This window comes from Phyllopteryx taeniolatus, chromosome 8 (assembly GCF_024500385.1).
Source record: "Phyllopteryx taeniolatus isolate TA_2022b chromosome 8, UOR_Ptae_1.2, whole genome shotgun sequence".
In the NCBI taxonomy this organism is placed as follows: domain Eukaryota; kingdom Metazoa; phylum Chordata; class Actinopteri; order Syngnathiformes; family Syngnathidae; genus Phyllopteryx; species Phyllopteryx taeniolatus.
In genome coordinates this window covers 11,897,388-11,915,467 of record NC_084509.1, presented here as the reverse complement: position 1 = coordinate 11,915,467, position 18,080 = coordinate 11,897,388, and the positions used below count along the sequence as shown (strand labels likewise).

At 38.3% G+C, this 18,080-nt stretch overlaps 1 protein-coding gene across 1 annotated transcript in view; it reads left to right on the top strand.

The window, feature by feature from the left end:
- The window catches only part of LOC133482327 (collagen alpha-1(XXVI) chain), a 35,322-nt gene extending 20,034 nt beyond the window's left edge, over window positions 1-15,288 (top strand). The window contains exons 4-14 of the mRNA XM_061782358.1: window positions 974-1,035; window positions 1,117-1,219; window positions 3,167-3,265; window positions 3,343-3,477; window positions 8,400-8,459; window positions 8,577-8,629; window positions 8,706-8,768; window positions 9,101-9,136; window positions 9,214-9,258; window positions 10,713-10,797; window positions 12,166-15,288. Coding sequence (XP_061638342.1) covers window positions 974-1,035; window positions 1,117-1,219; window positions 3,167-3,265; window positions 3,343-3,477; window positions 8,400-8,459; window positions 8,577-8,629; window positions 8,706-8,768; window positions 9,101-9,136; window positions 9,214-9,258; window positions 10,713-10,797; window positions 12,166-12,287 — 863 coding nt within the window. The 3' untranslated portion in view covers window positions 12,288-15,288. The remainder of the gene's footprint in view (window positions 1-973; window positions 1,036-1,116; window positions 1,220-3,166; window positions 3,266-3,342; window positions 3,478-8,399; window positions 8,460-8,576; window positions 8,630-8,705; window positions 8,769-9,100; window positions 9,137-9,213; window positions 9,259-10,712; window positions 10,798-12,165) is intronic.
- Window positions 15,289-18,080: the final 2,792 nt, after the last annotated feature.

Below are 18,080 nucleotides of genomic sequence, written 5' to 3'. Positions count from 1 at the left end.
CACAAACCAATAACACCCATTTAAGTTTAAATCATGTCCCGACAGTTGGACTTGGCTATATATTAGATGAAACATCACCACACTTATTTCTGAGGGCTTTGCCAGGAAAGTACAACTCAATTGTTGGAACCGTGTCTTTCAATATATTTTTGTTTGCCTTGTGGCCATGCAAAAATATCAGTGAGTGTGTGTGTACTTGTGCTACACAAACTTAATGGATTTAGTTTTTTGGGGCAGACTGAAACCACGCTGAGTCAGGAGACAAGCAGGTGCAGTGTTGTACCTGAATGAGTTCAATGAACGAAGGTTCGTGAAGTTGTTCATATTTTAGGTGAACGTTAACTGAACTTAGTTAATTTCTCCCTTGTAAACTTTATTGAGAACGCGTGTATTCTTTCATCGGTGAGCGATTTTGTTAGGGACTTCCAGGACAAAAACCATTTGGACACACTATATGTGAGCCTTCATATGTCGGGGTTGAACACCTTATTTGGCAACCACCATTCATGGTTACATTCTGCAGGCATGTCGCAGCAGCCTGTGTGCGCGAGGTGCGTTCATGGACACTGCGTAAATGGGAGCGATGTGTTCTTTGGTTGTTTTGTAATGCAGTACGTCATTGTAAAAATGTATTACTAGGAAAATTATCATTTGTATCAGAAGGCTTTAGTTAAAACACTGCATTCACACTGCCATAATATGGAATTTATTTTGTTTTGGAATACATATAAGAATAGATAAGGTAAAATATTTGGATAATAATATCGTCAGCCAGAGCTGCAAGGAATACAAAGTTACCTGTGGGTGAGTGACATGATTTTAGGAGGAATTCCTAGTCAGGGCCGATGATGAGCATTGTTCTTGTGTGTCTTGGCTGGACCTCCTGATGCTGCTGCTGCCAGGTGGGAGTAAGAAATTAGAATAAACGGCAAGTTGTTTAATCCACAAATTCTTCTTTTTTTTTTGTCTGTAGAGTGCATGAACTGCACCACATTCATGGACATGAGCGTCAGAATCAACAGCATCGAGTCACAGGTAATCAATGAGCTAGATGGACGACGGGTTTGTGAGCGCACAAAGTGATTTTCTCTTCATCTTCTGCTCCTTTTATGATAGATAAAGCTACTAGAAGACATGGGTTTGCCATCACCAACTGTCAGCAGGCCAACACAGGGACCAGCTGACAACGAGGTGGGTGTTCCGCTGCCAACTCCACCAGGTATGTAATCAATCATTTAAATATCGCTTTAAAAAAAAAAAATATATATATATATATATATATATATATATATATATCTGCTGTACATAAAAAGTTTAGGGCTGGGCATTTAATTTTTTTATTTTGCGGCTTCTCGCTGACGTGCATTTCTTGCATTAAGAACATGACAGCGAACAGAGCCGCCACTTTACAAAAGCAGTCAGTGTTGGAACTTTTACGAACCCTCTAGTGACTAGTTTTCAAAAGAGCAACTAGTAGGGCTGGGCAATTGTAATCGATTAATTGAGATTTTGGGTATGGACAATTTTTTTTAATTGAAAAATCTACATCAGAAAAGCGTGTAAGAAAGGTGGAAGGGGTTGTGGCGTTACTCTTCTGACAACAGACATATGGACCATCTGAGTCATGCGGTTTGATGGCTCATTGGGATCACAACAGGTTGCTAGGGTGCTAAGTTTGGGTACGTTCGGAAGTTCTATCTGACGCTCTCACTGCGCTCTGAAAGTGCAGTGTTTAGAGGAGCTTTGAAAATACGAAGGAGCGCGTTGGCCATTGGCAGGGATATGTCAGTGCGTCCGCCATATTGAATATTGTCAGTTCTGCCTGTAAACATCTCGTCCAGCCTGACGCTCCAGCCGCTCTGTCTCCTAAGTCATAGCGGTGGGAGTGCGCTCCAGAACTCCCAGAGTTTGGCGCTCTGGGTCACCGAACAGCACACTCCAACAACACTCTGACTTTCCAGCACACTCCAACAACGCTCTGAGTTTCCCAGCGTTCTGGAGTGTAGCGAGCGCGCTTGGAGTGAATTCCAAGCGTACCCATAGTAGCAAGGAGTAAGAGGGAATGTTGTTTGTTTAAAGTCGTTTATTGACACTCCAGTTTATGTTCACTCTAAAACTAAACTCACATAACAAAATAATTACATCTATTGAGTATTCAAATATATTACAGCCTTTGTTTCTTTCTTCGTTTTTGTTCACAAAAATCGCTAGTTCAAAGCTAACAGAATGAATGAAAAAGGTAATGGAAATTAGCATCAGCTCTCAAAATAATGAATTGGTCCACAAACATTGTATAAACACACACAAATAGGCAATATAACAATACTCTCGGGCATATATTTTTCAAACTCTGTGAAAAACTAGTTATAATGACAATATTCGATCGTGACTTCTACTTTCTTTGTTACTGCCAATAAAACTAAACCCAAGTTGCATCAAGACGTTCAAAAGTGTATTGCCGCATATGTGGAGAAAGCAAATGTTGTTCCCACCATATACTGACAGTAAAAAAAGTAACTGAATTTAACTTTATTTTGCACTTTTAAAGTATAATTTGCATTGATTATTTATTTAGATTATTTTTCATGGGTTTCTAATTTATTTTATAATCTATTCAATTTAAATATATTTTTGTTTTTGGTTTTAAGTTATTTTTTTATTATTTTTTTATTTTTTTAAGGATTTCCTAAAATAATTTGAATTTAGTTTATTCAATTGTAGTGCATTCTTAATTTTAAAGTTACTTGATGTAAACCATTGGTTAATAATAAATGGGTCAGTTTTTCTCATACCTACTGTTGCTGATTATTGTTATCTGTTTGAGTAATGTCACTTCATCAAGCCTTTTCTAAAGTTCCATACTACAAAATCAGTAAAGTATGTATCATTATTGCTGATATCGGATCAGACCGATATCGGTATCGGGCAAAACTCAAGGTTGCTGTATCGTTATCGGATCAGAAGTGAAAACGTTGGATTGGGGCATCACTAACTGTTACCCCCCAAAAATACCCTGTAAAAGCCAAAGAAAAGAGACTGCTCTCTGAGATGAAGTCTCATGTTCAAGCGTTGCCTCATATTTTTTCATACATTTAGTGTGATGGGTAGAAAAATAAAAAATAAATACCCACCTGACATAAATAGATGTACTGTATCTGTTAAACAGATAAATGTGGTTGTGGGGTAATACAAGGGCCCATCGGACCACCAGGCACAACTGGACCTCGAGGTCCACCAGGGAGAACAGGCCTTCCCGGAGTCATTGGTAAGATGTCGTCCATATATTATGTGTTTTTGGGGAGTGAGAATCATCTGTCCAACTTATTAAGTGTTGGTGTTCAGGCCCAAAAGGGGACAGAGGTCTACCTGGTGAAGGAGGTCAACCCGGCCCGCCCGGTCCACCTGGTCCTCCAGCTCCTCCTTCCAGGGCCTCGGTCATACATGTGAGGGGGGATGTGTTTCAAGTGGAGGATCAAGGTGAGCACATTGCACTTACCATGCTCAGACTGTTCCTGTTGTTGTTCCATTCCTACTCTCAGGCAGAAAAAAATAGAAGCGTATGAATGGAAAAGAGTTTACAGGTGGAAACGACTAAAGCACAGAGCAGCGGTCTTTTTAAGTATTTAAACAAGCAATGTGTCTTATGCATTTAGCGAAGCGAGTCTTTAATAGAGAAGCGCTGGCTCTCACTGAGTTTAATTGCTCCTGTGTGCTTAGCTGACGTAGTCATGCCACACTTTACATGGCCTGATGAGGACCACCACCAACAGTAGGGCTGAAGGCCCAGTTTCAAATCACATGGTTAACACAGGAGAGCCGATGGACACAAATAAATATGGTGACACCTCTAAGGTCCAACATAATCCTATGATGTACATTTTTTTTTTTTTTTTTGCAATTTTTCCATAGGAACTACAGTGGTACCTTGACATACGAGCTTACCTTGTTCTGTGACCAAGCTCATAAATCAATTTTCAATATTGAAATAAATTGAAAGTCCATTAATCTGTTCCAGCCTCTCAAAAACAAAACAATTTGGCTGTTGACCACACCGTTTGTTTAGTATGAGCATCTGCTCCATGTTCCTTGTGTTTGAATTTTGTATTTGTGATGGTAAAAAGTTCAAAACAAGAATTGGTGTACTCACCCTTTGTGAAATCAGTAAGATTCACTTACCTGGTAAAAAAAAAAAAAAAAAAGTCACACTATTTACACTAACACACTATTACAGTAATTTGTAATAATATGCACATTGTATGTGTTTTTTTTTTTTTTTTTTTACAATGCACTTCACAGACTTACAGTATTTTACCTTTTCATTAATTGGCCATCATGGTGAAATAGTCAGAGGATTAGGGTTTGACTTCTGGTTTTATATTACTCCTATACAGTTAAACTACTTTCACGAATAAACACTTTTTCAAAAAAGAGGGAAGCTGAGTGGAATAGCGGTTAGCCTGTCAGCCTCTCGGTCAGAAAATCATTCCTTCTGCAATCCAAAAACATTGTTTGGTTAATTGAAGACTAAATTGTCCATTTATGTGAATGTGAGAATGAATGCTTGTTTTTCTACAGCTGACTCTTGCCCATGAGTCAGCTGGCATAGGCTTCAACTCACCCGTGACCCTAATGAGGACCAACGCTATAGAAAATGGATAGCTGGATGAAATAGACCTTTCCCAATGATGTCACACTGACTTCCGGGTGGTACCACTAGTAAACAAACTCTTCCATGTCATTTGACCAATGCATAGCCTTTGAGAAAATGGGGTAAATCGTCAGAGTGTCGAGTTTAGCCTTCTTCTTCACTGCATCACTTTGAATGTGTGAAGTGACCATTGAAAAGAAGAGGTAAACTGCCTTGAATCGAGATGGACCACTATCCGTAATTTACATTTTAATAGTCAAGTCGATTCGAAAATAGACTTGGAATTCAGACATAGATAACATGATCATTGTGGGACTGCCTAATTGAATTTTCTATTGCTTGGATTAATAGCACAGATATGCGCTTTTAATGGTGAAATGGATAGTGTTGTAGAGCCCACTTTAGCTAGGAGGTTAGCCATTGTTTTGCTAAATTACTGACAGACAACTCAACTAAACATTTTATACATGTGAGAATATTTTGTTCTTCCACAAACCTGATGATGGAGGTTTGATTTCTAGTCTGTCCCTTTTAGAAGTGGCTACTACATTTTCTCTGTACAACAAAAATATATTTACCACATCGATGTATCCTCCATATCCACAGGTTCTGTTGTTTTAATTAGAATTTTATTGTTTAAGGAAACCAAAAAATACTGTCGGCGCAGCGTCAAACACATCATTTCAGTTAAAGCCAGTGGAGGTCAATCAGTAGCAGGATCAGGAGGTCTGCCCAGAGATATCCTGGCGCCTTTTGTTTACAAACATTATGACACTGTCTAGAAAGGGCTAATCATTATCATTTGGATTGTGACTTTCACCAGTAGAAGGCAGCAGACATCCATGTTTCATGCTGATGTGGTGTACTTGCTCTGATTAAGCTGCGTCTGCTTCTCTGAACCCACAACTGTCTGCGGCTCTGGAACAGTGCAGATTTGGGTCTGCGGGACCATGTTCGCTTCGGGGGGAATCAAGCGGCTATAAATCGGCTCTAATTTGTTAGCTGTCAGCACAACAGTGTGCCTTTTGGGGAACAGGCCGTGGCCCGCAGCCAGTGGAGGGAGAGACGGTACGCCACTCATGTTAAGTTTCTTGGCGAGGCCTCCAGGTTGGAGCGGAGTAGAACATAAGAAAATGCGTTCCAGAGGAAAATCTGTTTCTTCTTTTTTTCTCTGTGGATTCTGGCCATCATGTAACAGCGCTGCCTCGACATGGGGCAAACTGAGCATATGCTCAAGTGGAGAGGAAGTGGGAGTGTGGCTGTGTTTTTGTGTTTTAAAGCTTTTTTAAAGACTTACATGCTGAGAAGAAGGCGTTGCTTCCAACTCTCGCATGTTTTTGTAAAAACACACCATGTACGAGTGTCTAATAGGCCGTTTAATGTGTGTTGGCTTGGACCATCCCGCTGGTGCTGTCAGTCACTGTCACAGTGGGATGAATATAACCTCAATGGTGACACTTATTATCTTAAATCCTCTATCTTAATTAATGTTTTGGCTTCCTAGACTTGTGTGGAGAACCCATGGCCCGTGAGCCATACACAACCCACTGAGAGCTTTTGATCCAACCCGTGTATTTCCAAAAAACAAAGCCTCAGGATCTCTTAGGAAAAACCCATAAACACACAACCCACAAACGACTATAATATGTAATAATAATAATAAGCATTTGACAAAACTTTGGCTGGCATATTTTTAAATCCTGTTTTCTTTTCCTGCCGTCACATTTGTTTTAAATAATTAGTCATGTAAAAAATAAAAGTTAATAAAACAGCCTACGCTTGGGTGGGGTGGGAAAGAAAATATTGGCCTGCTATGAAATGTTCTCCATTTGTCACTCATATGTGCAGTTGATTGCACAACATAATTGTAATAGTGACCCAAGGCTGGAATTACTGAGCTCCCCTGGGATATAATGTGATGCACCTGGATTGTGTGTACTACTAGACTTGCTATGTAAGTCTTTAAAGTACAAAACAACACACATAGACATGTTAAAATACCTCATTATATGTTGTACTGACAAATGTTTTCTGCATATACTATGTGGTAGTAAGATGGTAAAAGAACTCTTTAAGACTCACATGACTACTGTTTGCTGCCATTTCTTCACAGTTGTGTTTTTGTTCTGTTCCACTCGTTACTCAACGTGGCTATGTGGAGAAATGCTTTGTGTTAACAACTCACCAAGTTTGTTGAGATGCACATTTCCTCAAATATTAGCATATGTGAATGACATTGGAATTGACCTTTGTAATAACTATAATATCAAGCTTTAAAAAAAAAAACAACAACAACTGTAAATTAATGACAAAATTAAATCCATCCATCCATCCATTTTCTTCACCGCTTATCCTCACTAGGGTCACGGGCTGCTGGAGCCTATCCCAGCTATCTTCGGGCGGGAGGCGGGGTACACCCTGAACCGGTCGGCAAAATTAAACACAATGTAAAAAAATCAAACAACTTTTGCCACATTTTTTAATTCTATGGACATTATACTAACCCTTTTGGTGTGTGTACCTTTGCCACCTGGGGCAGTATACTACAGACATACGGAGACGGACTCAGCTCCTTATTAAGCCGCAGTAATAATAGTGGTTCTTTGAAGAGAATAAAGAATTATGTGTGTTTGAGTAGGCGGCACGGTGATGGACTGGTTAGAGCATCTGCTTCACAGTTATGAGGACCGGGGTTCAATCCCCATCCCCGCCTGTGTGGAGTTTGCATGTTCTCCCCCTGCCTGCGTGGATTTTCCCCGGGCACTCCGGTTTCCTCCCCACATCCCAAAAACATGCATGGTAGGTTAATTGAAGACTCTAAATTGCCTGTAGGTGTGAATGTGAGTGCGAATGGTGGTTTGTTTATATGTGCCCTGTGATTGGCTGGCAACCAGTTCAGGGTGTATCCCGCCTCTTGCCCGATGACAGCAGTGATAGGCTCCAGCACTCCTGCGACCCTTGTGAGGATAAATGGATGGATGGATGTGTGTGAGTATTGTTATATCTGTCTGCATGTGTTGCTTCATCATTTGTGTTCAAATATCCATTGCGTAAAGGGTTATAGGACTGCGAGAGCAATGCTATTAATTACCCCATCTATGGCTTTTTCCATTTTATGTTAGCATTAAGAGGCGGACTTTAGGACTTCAAGTTACGTGGTTGTTTTAAATACACTACATGCAATTCTCTTTGTTCAATGTTTAGTTTGACAGTAACCTTCAACTGGGAGAGACAAACAGCTTGAAGCCTCTTTTTTGAAGGATTGTTCACTATCTGCCAAACTGCTGCTTGAAGTCAAGAAGAATGAAGAAGAAGAATCACCTTTTATTGTCATGAACATGCATGCATGCACACGAAATTTGTTCTCTACATTTAACCCATCACAGTGAACACATACACATGTTAGTGGAACACACTGGAGCAGGGGGCAGCTGAAGCGCCCGGGGAGCATTTGATTTGAGTTGAGTTCACGGCCACCATACAGCGCTCATATCTAAACTTTTTGCCTACAAGCTACGAAAAATCTCAAGGACTAGGAATTGAACATTTTAATTCAATTGTTTTTCCAAGTATTTTTTCAAGTTCCTATATTTAAGCACAGTCAGTTCTTTATCACTTTTTTTTTTAATGAAAAAAAAAAACCTTGGTCCAATATACTGTGTATATACTTTCAAGTTCTTTCTGGTTCTGTTTTTTATCACGTTTGTGCTTATTGTGTTTTAGATTTTTCAATTTTTAATTTTCTGTCCAGAGGGGGAGTACATCCGTCTAATTGGCCCCCCCGGTCCAGCCGGCCCACCTGGCTCTCAAGGTACCAACGTCATCCAGGAGCCACAGACTTGCCAGCCACAACCTTAGTATTACTTTTGTATAATGACTGTACCCCAAAATATGCGTATCAATAATTGTGGACAATTACTGTTTACAGGTCCTTTGGGACCGAGGGGCCCCACTGGTATCCCAGGCATACCAGGACAGGATGTGAGTACCTGTAACTGAATATTAATCAATAAATCAGGAAATCCTCATTAATATGTGTCCTTCTGTCTTACACAAGGGCCAGGGCGGCGACCCGGGCCATCCTGGGAATAATGGACCGAGAGGTGATCCAGGGGAAAGGGTGAGACTGATTCATTATTACTAACTGTTTGTTTGAGGATGACTTGTGTGGCTGAACAAATTGATTGGGTAATATTTCTTTGTACATGTCCTGCGCTGTCATGTGATCTGAAAGTTGAAGCAGCTGTTCTTCAAAGACTTTCTGCAGTCCGTGACTAATCCTCCCCACTCTCTGTGTCCGAGCCCCCTATGCTCCCCTCTCTAGTGGGCCTCTCTGCCTTTAAAGCTGATCCCAGTGTAATGATTTAAGACAGGAGGTCTGCTGAAGACCAGGATGAGCAAATGAGAACAAGGGTGCTAAAATATCTTTGTTTTTTTATATTCCTCAATCAGGGGCTTCCAGGTGAAAGAGGCGAGGAGGGCCTACCTGTGAGTATACACTTGTTGTTTTGTATAAAGCAGAAACAATAAAGAGATGACAAGAGAATTTCCTTGTTCTTTCACAGGGACGACCGGGGCCCAAAGGAGAGCCAGGGGAAAGCTTCAATGATGTAAGAAGCTTCTCCTCCTCTACCTGTAAAAGCCTCAAAGTTTTATTATGTAGATGTATTTATACTTTTACCAAAATAGTAAACGCTCATAATTTTACAGAAAATAATATTACATAATTCAAGATTTCTTTTCTTTCAAAAAAAGTCATATTATTTCAAGAACACATTCAGAATATGAGATAATTATGAGAAAAGACTAGAATATGGTCATATATTGCAAAACAAAGTCACGTGTTACATGGGGAAAATAATTCAACAAAAATAAGAGATTTTGCTAAAATAAAAGAGCAATTTTACTCAAATAAAGTCATAATATTGAAATGCATGTTATTTTACCAGAAAATAATGTAATTCCATCCATCCATCCATTTTCTGTTACTAGGTTTTTATATTTTGTTTTACTAGAATAAAAGTTATTTTACCAGACTAAAATAGTAATTTAACCAGAACAAAGTTGAATTATTGCAAGAACACATTTGTAATATTATAGGGAAACATTCAAAACAGAGGACGACAAAAAAAGGTTTACTAGAATAGTCATAATATTGAGTTAATGAATTTGTAATATATTACGGTATTGAAATACAAATATTTTAATAATACAATTGTAATTTTACGAGACAAAAATTGCAATAGTACATGAAAAAAAATTACCTTTTGCGAGAATGAAATAGTAATTGTACCAGTAACAAAATATAGATTTTACCAGAATAAATTCAGAATATTGTAATATTGCGTGTAATTTTATATGACAAAAAATGCAATACATTAAAAACATGACTTTTACAAGAATAAATGGTAGTTTTGTTTTAGAATAAATTATTTTATTGTTTTTACCAGAATAAATTGTCACAATATTCCAAGAACGCATTTGTAATATAATGGGAAAGATTCAAAACAAAAAATGACAAAATGATGTAAACATTGCAAGTAAAAAGTCATAATTTTACCAGAATGATGTCATATTATTGCAAGACTGAATTTGTAATATATTATGAGAAAAGACTCATAGTTGTACTAGAGTATAATTATATATTAATTATTATTATTATTATTTTATATGTATTTATTACTTATTATAATAAACTATAAGCAAAAAAAACTTCATTTTTCCAGCGTTAAGACTTAAACTTGTAGCTTTACTACAATTTATGATTGCATTACAAGCAAGGTTAGAAGTTTACCAGAATAAGTCCTAATATTGTAAGTATGCATTTGTAATGTAATACGAGAAAATGATTAGACTTGTATTCGAATGTAATGTTAGATGACAAAGGTCAAAATTTTACCAGAATGATGATGTAACATTGCAAAAGAATTTAATTTTACTGGAATTATTAATTTATTTTACTGTTACATGAAAAAAAAAAGAAATTGCAAGACTAGATGTATAATACGAGAAAAGACACGTTTGAAACACGGTCCCCTGTTAATTGTGACATTTTGGATTCAAGCCGGACGCGGTGCCACAACTCAGGGAGGCTTTGAAGATTCTGGCCGAGAGGGTCCTGATCCTGGAGCACATGATCGGCATTCACGGTGAGCCAGAAAACAACAACAGGCTTTTCAGTTAGCCTTCCTAGCCCTAGTTCAGTTCACCATTCCAAAAATGAACTAGTTCAATTCATAATTCAAAATGTTTAACTGTTCACCATTCCAAAAATGAACTAATTCATAGATATTTTTTGTTTTCTCTCAGTATGTTGCTGACAGGCTATTCCCCTTAAAATACTGGCGTTTCATTTTCCCATTGTTGCCACCCATTCAGTCCACACTAGTAGCCAGTTGCAGCTTACACCCTACCGGAAATCTCAAAAACATGAGCAAAAACATGTTGCTTGAGTGGTCTTTTTTTTTTTTTAATGAGGAATTCAAATAAAAACCGGACTTTTGTCCTTAATGTGCAAACAAAAAAGCAACACAGTATGACAGGAACGATGGTGAAGGGACATCGCTAACTGCATCCCTCGCAGCTCGGCCTGACTATAGTCACAAAATATTTGATCTATTCTTATATTACAAAACAAAATAAATTCCCTATTATGACAGTGTGATCATACAGAATTTTAACTAAAGCATTCTGACACAAATAATAATTTTCCTAGTCATGAAGTTTTAAAATTATGTACTGTATTTCAAAAGAACCACCGAAAAAAACATTCCCTCCCATTTACGCAGTGCCCCGGAACGCACCTCGCAGCTGCGACGTGCATGCCATGAATGGCGGCCATGGCTGCACTGAATCGGTTGCCAAATACAGCATGTATCCACCGACATATGAAGGCTCGTCTATAGTGTGTTCAGACGGGTTTTGTCGTGGAAATCCCTAATAAAACCTTGCACTCTAGAATGAAAATGAACTTTCGTTTGAAATCCGTTTTTGACGCCAGAATGAGCGCATTCTCAATTACGTTCATCAGGTAGAAATGAAATGAGTTCAGTTGACATTCGTACAAAATATGAACTAGTTGATGAACTTTCCTTCATTGAACTTGTTCACGTACAACACTGGCCATTGCGACATTATGCTGTTTATTCATTTAATCCTGTGATTCTTTTGCATACCACTAAAGTGAGCCCGCATACAACAGGACAGAACAGTTTCTTTGAATTCAGTTGTCCAGGTTACTATTTAGTATTTGGTATATTTATTTATTTATCTGTTTTTTATGCCGTTTGAACATTTAGTTCAGTGATTCTTTCACATACCACTGGAGGGAGACACAAGTTATTAGTTAGCATTTGTTGTCATTTATTATTTGATTTTTTAAAAAATGTATTATTTTATTATGACAGGATGTATAGATTTCTTTATTATGATAGTGTGTGTTGACTTTCTCTATCCATAGTGAATATCAAAGCATTTGTCCATTTCAATATGACTGACGCGTCCTTATCCCGGCACAGAAATCCCAGAGGGATCCGGTTATGATGTCATTATGGACCCCCTGTCCATGACAAAAACCAAACGCCTCCAACCCGCTCCGAAACCCACACTGCCGGGGATTCAACAACCATCTCCTGTTTAAGGCAATTGCAGTGTATGTTTTCAGCTGGATGTTTCTTTTTTTTTTCTCTCCCACTTTTATTGCCTTTTTATCACCGTAAGCATCTGAGTGAGCTAGATATGACACGTCATAGTTCCTTTTTGGCACGGCTGCAGCAGGAGTTCAGTCTACATAAGTGTAGTAGCGGCGCTTCCATGGTGTCTGACAGTGAAATATAAGCCCATAAAGTATAAGGGTCTTGGCTTCTTTCGTTCCACAGATAAAAGACGGCCTAGTAAACACATCAGTTTAGCTGGTTCGCACTGGCAAAGCTCCCCAGGCTGCGATAGGAGAGTTTCCTGAGAGCTGGAGCCCAAAAATGTACTGTTTAGTGTCGAACACTCACTTGCAACATCCTCGCCATTCATCCTGTGTCTGCCTGTCAAACATATTTTTAGTCTCCTCAAGGCCTCGTTAAAGCCGAGGGAAGACGTGACAGGGTGCCAGCAGCGTCTGCTTAAAATGATAGTTTCCTTTTTTAGAGAGCACATCTGGAAAGTACTCTTTTTTTTTTTTTTTTTTTTTTTTACTTTTCCTCTCTCACAACCAGGCTGGATTACATCTTCATTATTGGCCATATCACAATATTAAATCCCTTACAGAGCAAACTAGGTATTTTGTTTGTTCACTGCGTGCCCAAAATGTATTCACACTTATCTTGTGTTAAAAAGCATTTTTATTTGTTGAATGGGAGTATTGGGTGCAAATGACACAGGAATGTGGCAAAAGACTGTAAGTTAAATGCCATTTTCCTTTTACTTACATTGTAACAACAAATTCCAAAATGATTTATACCCTTTCTTAATTTGTATTTCAATGTTGTGAATGTGCAGTTGACTAGAATGCTCTAAATCTTTTTACACCATACCAGCTCATGAAATGCTGCAAGCTTAAGTAGCACCATAAAACCAGACATATGTTTTATTCCTAAAAAGTATTTTATATATTATTGTAAGCCACTGTAATATTAAGCACAGTTTGAACATTTGCACTGCGTTGAAAAATAGGAAAATGAAAAATGGTACTTAAATGATTCATTAAAAATGTACATACATTTTAAAACAACCTGTTCTGAAATATTAACTGCAAATGTACTGAACTAGAAAGTTAAATACAACTGAACGCTACTTTGGAAGTGATTCTTTCGATTACCACGAGAGGGAGCCTACATACCACGAGTTGAGAGTCAATGTGCAAGTGTTTCCCAACCCTCATTGAACAAAGGCACGTATTTTATATCAGAACAACCTACCAAACAAACATTTCCAAATCATTATATACGTACTGAAATATTGATGATCTCAACTTACTCAAAATTATTTATTCAGTGTGATTTTATGCCAGGATTCATTATTTAACCTCTGTCTGTAATGTAAAAGCATTTTATTGTTCTGCATGTCACTATATGTCTCTAGCATAGATTGATGAACACACTAATGTGTGGCCTTACAGTGGTTAGGAATCTCTGCTCTAGATTATACTAGAAGTTACCATCATCCTTTTAGAATGGTGCCAAATTTTCTCATTGTCATCATTTTAGAATTTTCTCCGGGCACTCCGGTTTCCTCCCACATCCCAAAAACATGCATTAATTGCCCGTAGGCATGACTGTGAGTGCGAATGGTTGTTTGTTTCTATGTGCCCTGCGATTGGCTGGCAACCAGTTCAGGGTATACCCCGCCTCCTGCCCGATGACAGCTGGGATAGGCTCCAGCACACCCGCGACCCTAGTGAGGAGAAGCGGCTCAGAAAATGGATGGATAGATGGATAATTTTAGAAATACAAAATATCGTTAATACACACAAACATGGTCTTACAGTCTTTTTTCCACTTTGTTGTGTCATTTCAAATCACAAGATGACTCAAAGTCAACAAAAATCATTAACTCAAAATGTGGCCAACTTTGACTCATTTTGAGCTTAACTCTACGTACATGTACTTTACTTGAAATAACATTTGGTGCAATAATGACAAATACACTATAAATTTCCAAATCACATGTCACAAATGGCTACTTCAGTAATCATAACTGCGCTGTCACTGAGCACTTCATTAGTTACACTTGAGACCGTATCCAAAACGTCTGGAAAAAAAATCTGCCTTTTCAAAGATGATAATTTCTGTATTTTAACACTATGATAGTGGGTGTACAATTACACTACATCATATTTCTTAAAATGTTGATCCTCTCAGTGAGTTAATTGACCCTACCAAAAAAATTAGGAACTCCTAGTGCACTTCCACACCACAGCAAACTATACACACTATATATATATATATATATATATATATATATATATATACACACACACACACACACACACAGTGTCTTGGTAAATTAATTTGACGTAATTTGACATGAATTTGACCTAACGAAGTGTCCAGTGTGTATATAATGTATCCTGTACACTAAATGGACTGTCATTTCTTGTTTGCATCTTGACAAAAAAAAAAAAAAATCTAATTTACGATTGACTTTCTTTGGGGGCGGGGGGTGATTGGTGATTGATTAGTCAATTTTGCCTTCATCCTTAAATTTTCTTTCATACTTAATTTAGTCTTCAGCTTTTGTATCTGTGATGATTACGGAGGAGAAACGCCTCCCTCAAATAGACGCCAACCTTTTCCTACCAGGAAAAAAAAGGTAGCTGTTGACTGAAGGAAGAAGCAAAGGAAGCCCACTGTTGACGCTACCTTTGACCAGAACCAGATGCAGCAGTTCAAAGAGGTTCAGTTCAGAGAGAGAGTGGTGGTGAGTGTATCAGGTATGACTGGTTGTCTCTCTCCATTTGTGGAGCTGCAACAGCTTGTAGGCCTCCACATACATAAAGTGGATACACACCCCTCTTCAAATGCCAGGTTTTTGTGTATTAAAAAATTAGACCAAGATAAATCATTTCAAAACTTTTTTTTCCATCAATAAGGAGACCTATAACCTGCGCAACTTAATTGATAATTATATATATATATATACACAGTATATTGGACCAAGGTTTTTTTTTTTCATTAAAAAAAAAAGTGATAAAGAACTGACTGTGCTTAAATATAGGAACTTGAAAAAATACTTGGAAAAACAATTGAATTAAAATGTATTGCATATAAATTAAATAACATTGTACATATGTTTAAAAACAAACCTTAAAGAATAAAAACAAATGTATTCAACTTTTACTGAGGCAGTGATTCTTTGAGATTCTTCTTCAATTTAGAGAATCACTCCTCTAGGAAAAAATATTTTTAAAATGTGAATAAAACAACACACAGACTCAATAATCTCTACAAATGTAATTGTAGTTATTTATGGCCTAAAGATCCTCTGTCAAAAACAAGTACAAGATGTTATAAATACATAGATTGATAGCTACATTTTATTTCTAGGGTTTTCCAATGTTCACAAAAACCCTTCTGAAGCGAGTAAGTGCAGTTGTTTTGTCAGGATTGACTAAATGGGGAGAAATAGCATTGCGTCACACTGACCCATGAACATTTTTGTTTTAACAAATGAACAAAAATGATTTTTAACATCATTGAAAATGATGTGGAAAAAAATCGACACGTGTGTGCTTACTGCTAATGTTGATGATGTCCATCACAGTACCAATACTGACCTGTGAGAGGCAACATTGTGCCACAGGGCATCCAGACTACTGGAAAATACAAAGGAAAAAGGAATAGGAAAAAGCTAGGCAGGTAAAAAGATTGCAGTTGCAAACGCTTTTTTATTGTGGTGAATGACTTGAGAAACATGTTATTACGCTCAACGCAACCAGTCGGTCCTTGATTTGTGTGTGGCAAGAGCGCAAACTTCCTAAAGGGCTTTTCACACTGGACTTGCCCAGTGTGAAAGGACGACGACAACCACGGCAACGGGGGTGCAATCATCCCATATTTGGAAGTGGTGACGCAACAGCCTCGAAGGAAGTTGGGAGGCTGCCCCCGTTGAGTGGACCGCAACTCGGCAATATGTATTGTTGGAAAAGAAAGCTCTAACTTGCTTATTTTGAGGAGGAGGAGGTGATGCGGCAGCAAAAAAAAGGAATGAAAATATCCCATACTAATTTCACAGCAACAACTCAGACTTCAAACTCGTTCGTGAGCTTTCGAGTTCCCGAAAGAGCAGGGAGCTTCTAAAGGGAGTTAGAAATCCTCCCGCAGAGACATCTCGGTATATCATTTTTCTACTCGCCCAAAGTTCGGGATAGTGAGACACCGCAATTATTATGCCTTCCTCCATTTCTCCCTTGCCGTTTAAAGTACAAGTCTGCCAAAATAGCGCTCAGAAATCACTCCGCCAGCCCCGCTCCCATTGGAGGAGCTTTCTGACGTCACTGGGTCAACGCTCCAGAATAGAACATTTTTCTATCCGATGATGAGACGCTGCGCATCAGACGCCCTCTGCATTGACACGATGCTCGGCGTCACATCAAAACGCGCTGACAATGAATGGGAAAGTCAAGGGCATCAGACGCCTTGCCAAGTGCATTGTGAAAAGGCCTTAATTTGTTATCGTTCTGGTTCACATTATAATCGTGTAGTCTGTGGCTCTGCCCAACTCCGTGTTGACCACACGCATAACGTTTTTTTGCCATCTGAAATATACAACTGGTTTAACATTTGTCTGGCCAGATCATTTTCCCAATAGGTTGAGGAGGAAAGAAATCACTTAACACACACCAACACCACAGAATAATCACTCAGGATAATCTTTCCGACACATCCTACAATCGACCCTTTGCTGACTTTGATTTGCAACAAAGGTAAAATGCTACAATTTGTCCTGATTCGCTATGTGTGTACGCATCTTGCTTCAAAGAAGCATTTGGTCTTTTAATTAATGTTCCTTTTCGTCACTTGTGTATTATTAATATTAGCAAGCACACAAGTAGAGGTGCAACAAAACGATTAATTGACAACTAATCGATAATCAAATTAAATAAGACGTTCAAACATCTGCCTTTACTTTGGAAAGATCAACATTTTCCCCTATTTGTTATGAACCAAACCAGTAACTGAATCCTAATCATATTATGGAAAAAAAACAATAGACAGTTTAATCAATTATGAAAATAGTCCTTACTTGCAGCCATAGTATGAATAATCTATACGTCATAGTATGAATAATCTGAAGCAGCCTTAGTGGTGTATATCAAAAGTGTGTTCTGTGCAATTTCTTTCAGCATTCACAAAACTAGTAGCCCTTCGCATTCATCAGTAAGCAAGAAGTAGCTCTCAGTTTCAAGAAGGTTGGTGAGTACATCACTCCCTCGTGTGTGATTTTGCTTCATTGTTATTTGGTTTTGTTTCATCATTAAGTATTACCAAGTAAACAACAACAGTCTGTTAATAAAGAGTTACCGTTAAGGAAATGATTTTGCAATAAACTAATGCAAAATAATTTTCTAGCCAATTAATTGATGGAATAATCAATTGTAAAAATATTCAATAGTGACAGCCCTACACACAAGTCCATTTATGACACGTCTACATCTCAACAAATCCTGGACTCTCAGCGTTCCCTCCATTTTGCTTTGAAGCGACCCAGACCAGATCAAGCACAGCATCTTTGACCCAAAAGGAGTGAGAGCGTGAGAGGGATTTTCTCCACACTTGCGCACAAACCCAGCAGGTATGATTGTGTGGGGGGGTTACCACTACAAAAGCATAAACAACATGCACATTACCGCTGTTGCTAAACTGCAGTCCATTTCAATTCCTCTTCTGCGGGATTAAATATTACCTCATGTCAACGGCTGACAACTTTGCAGGGGCTGAGG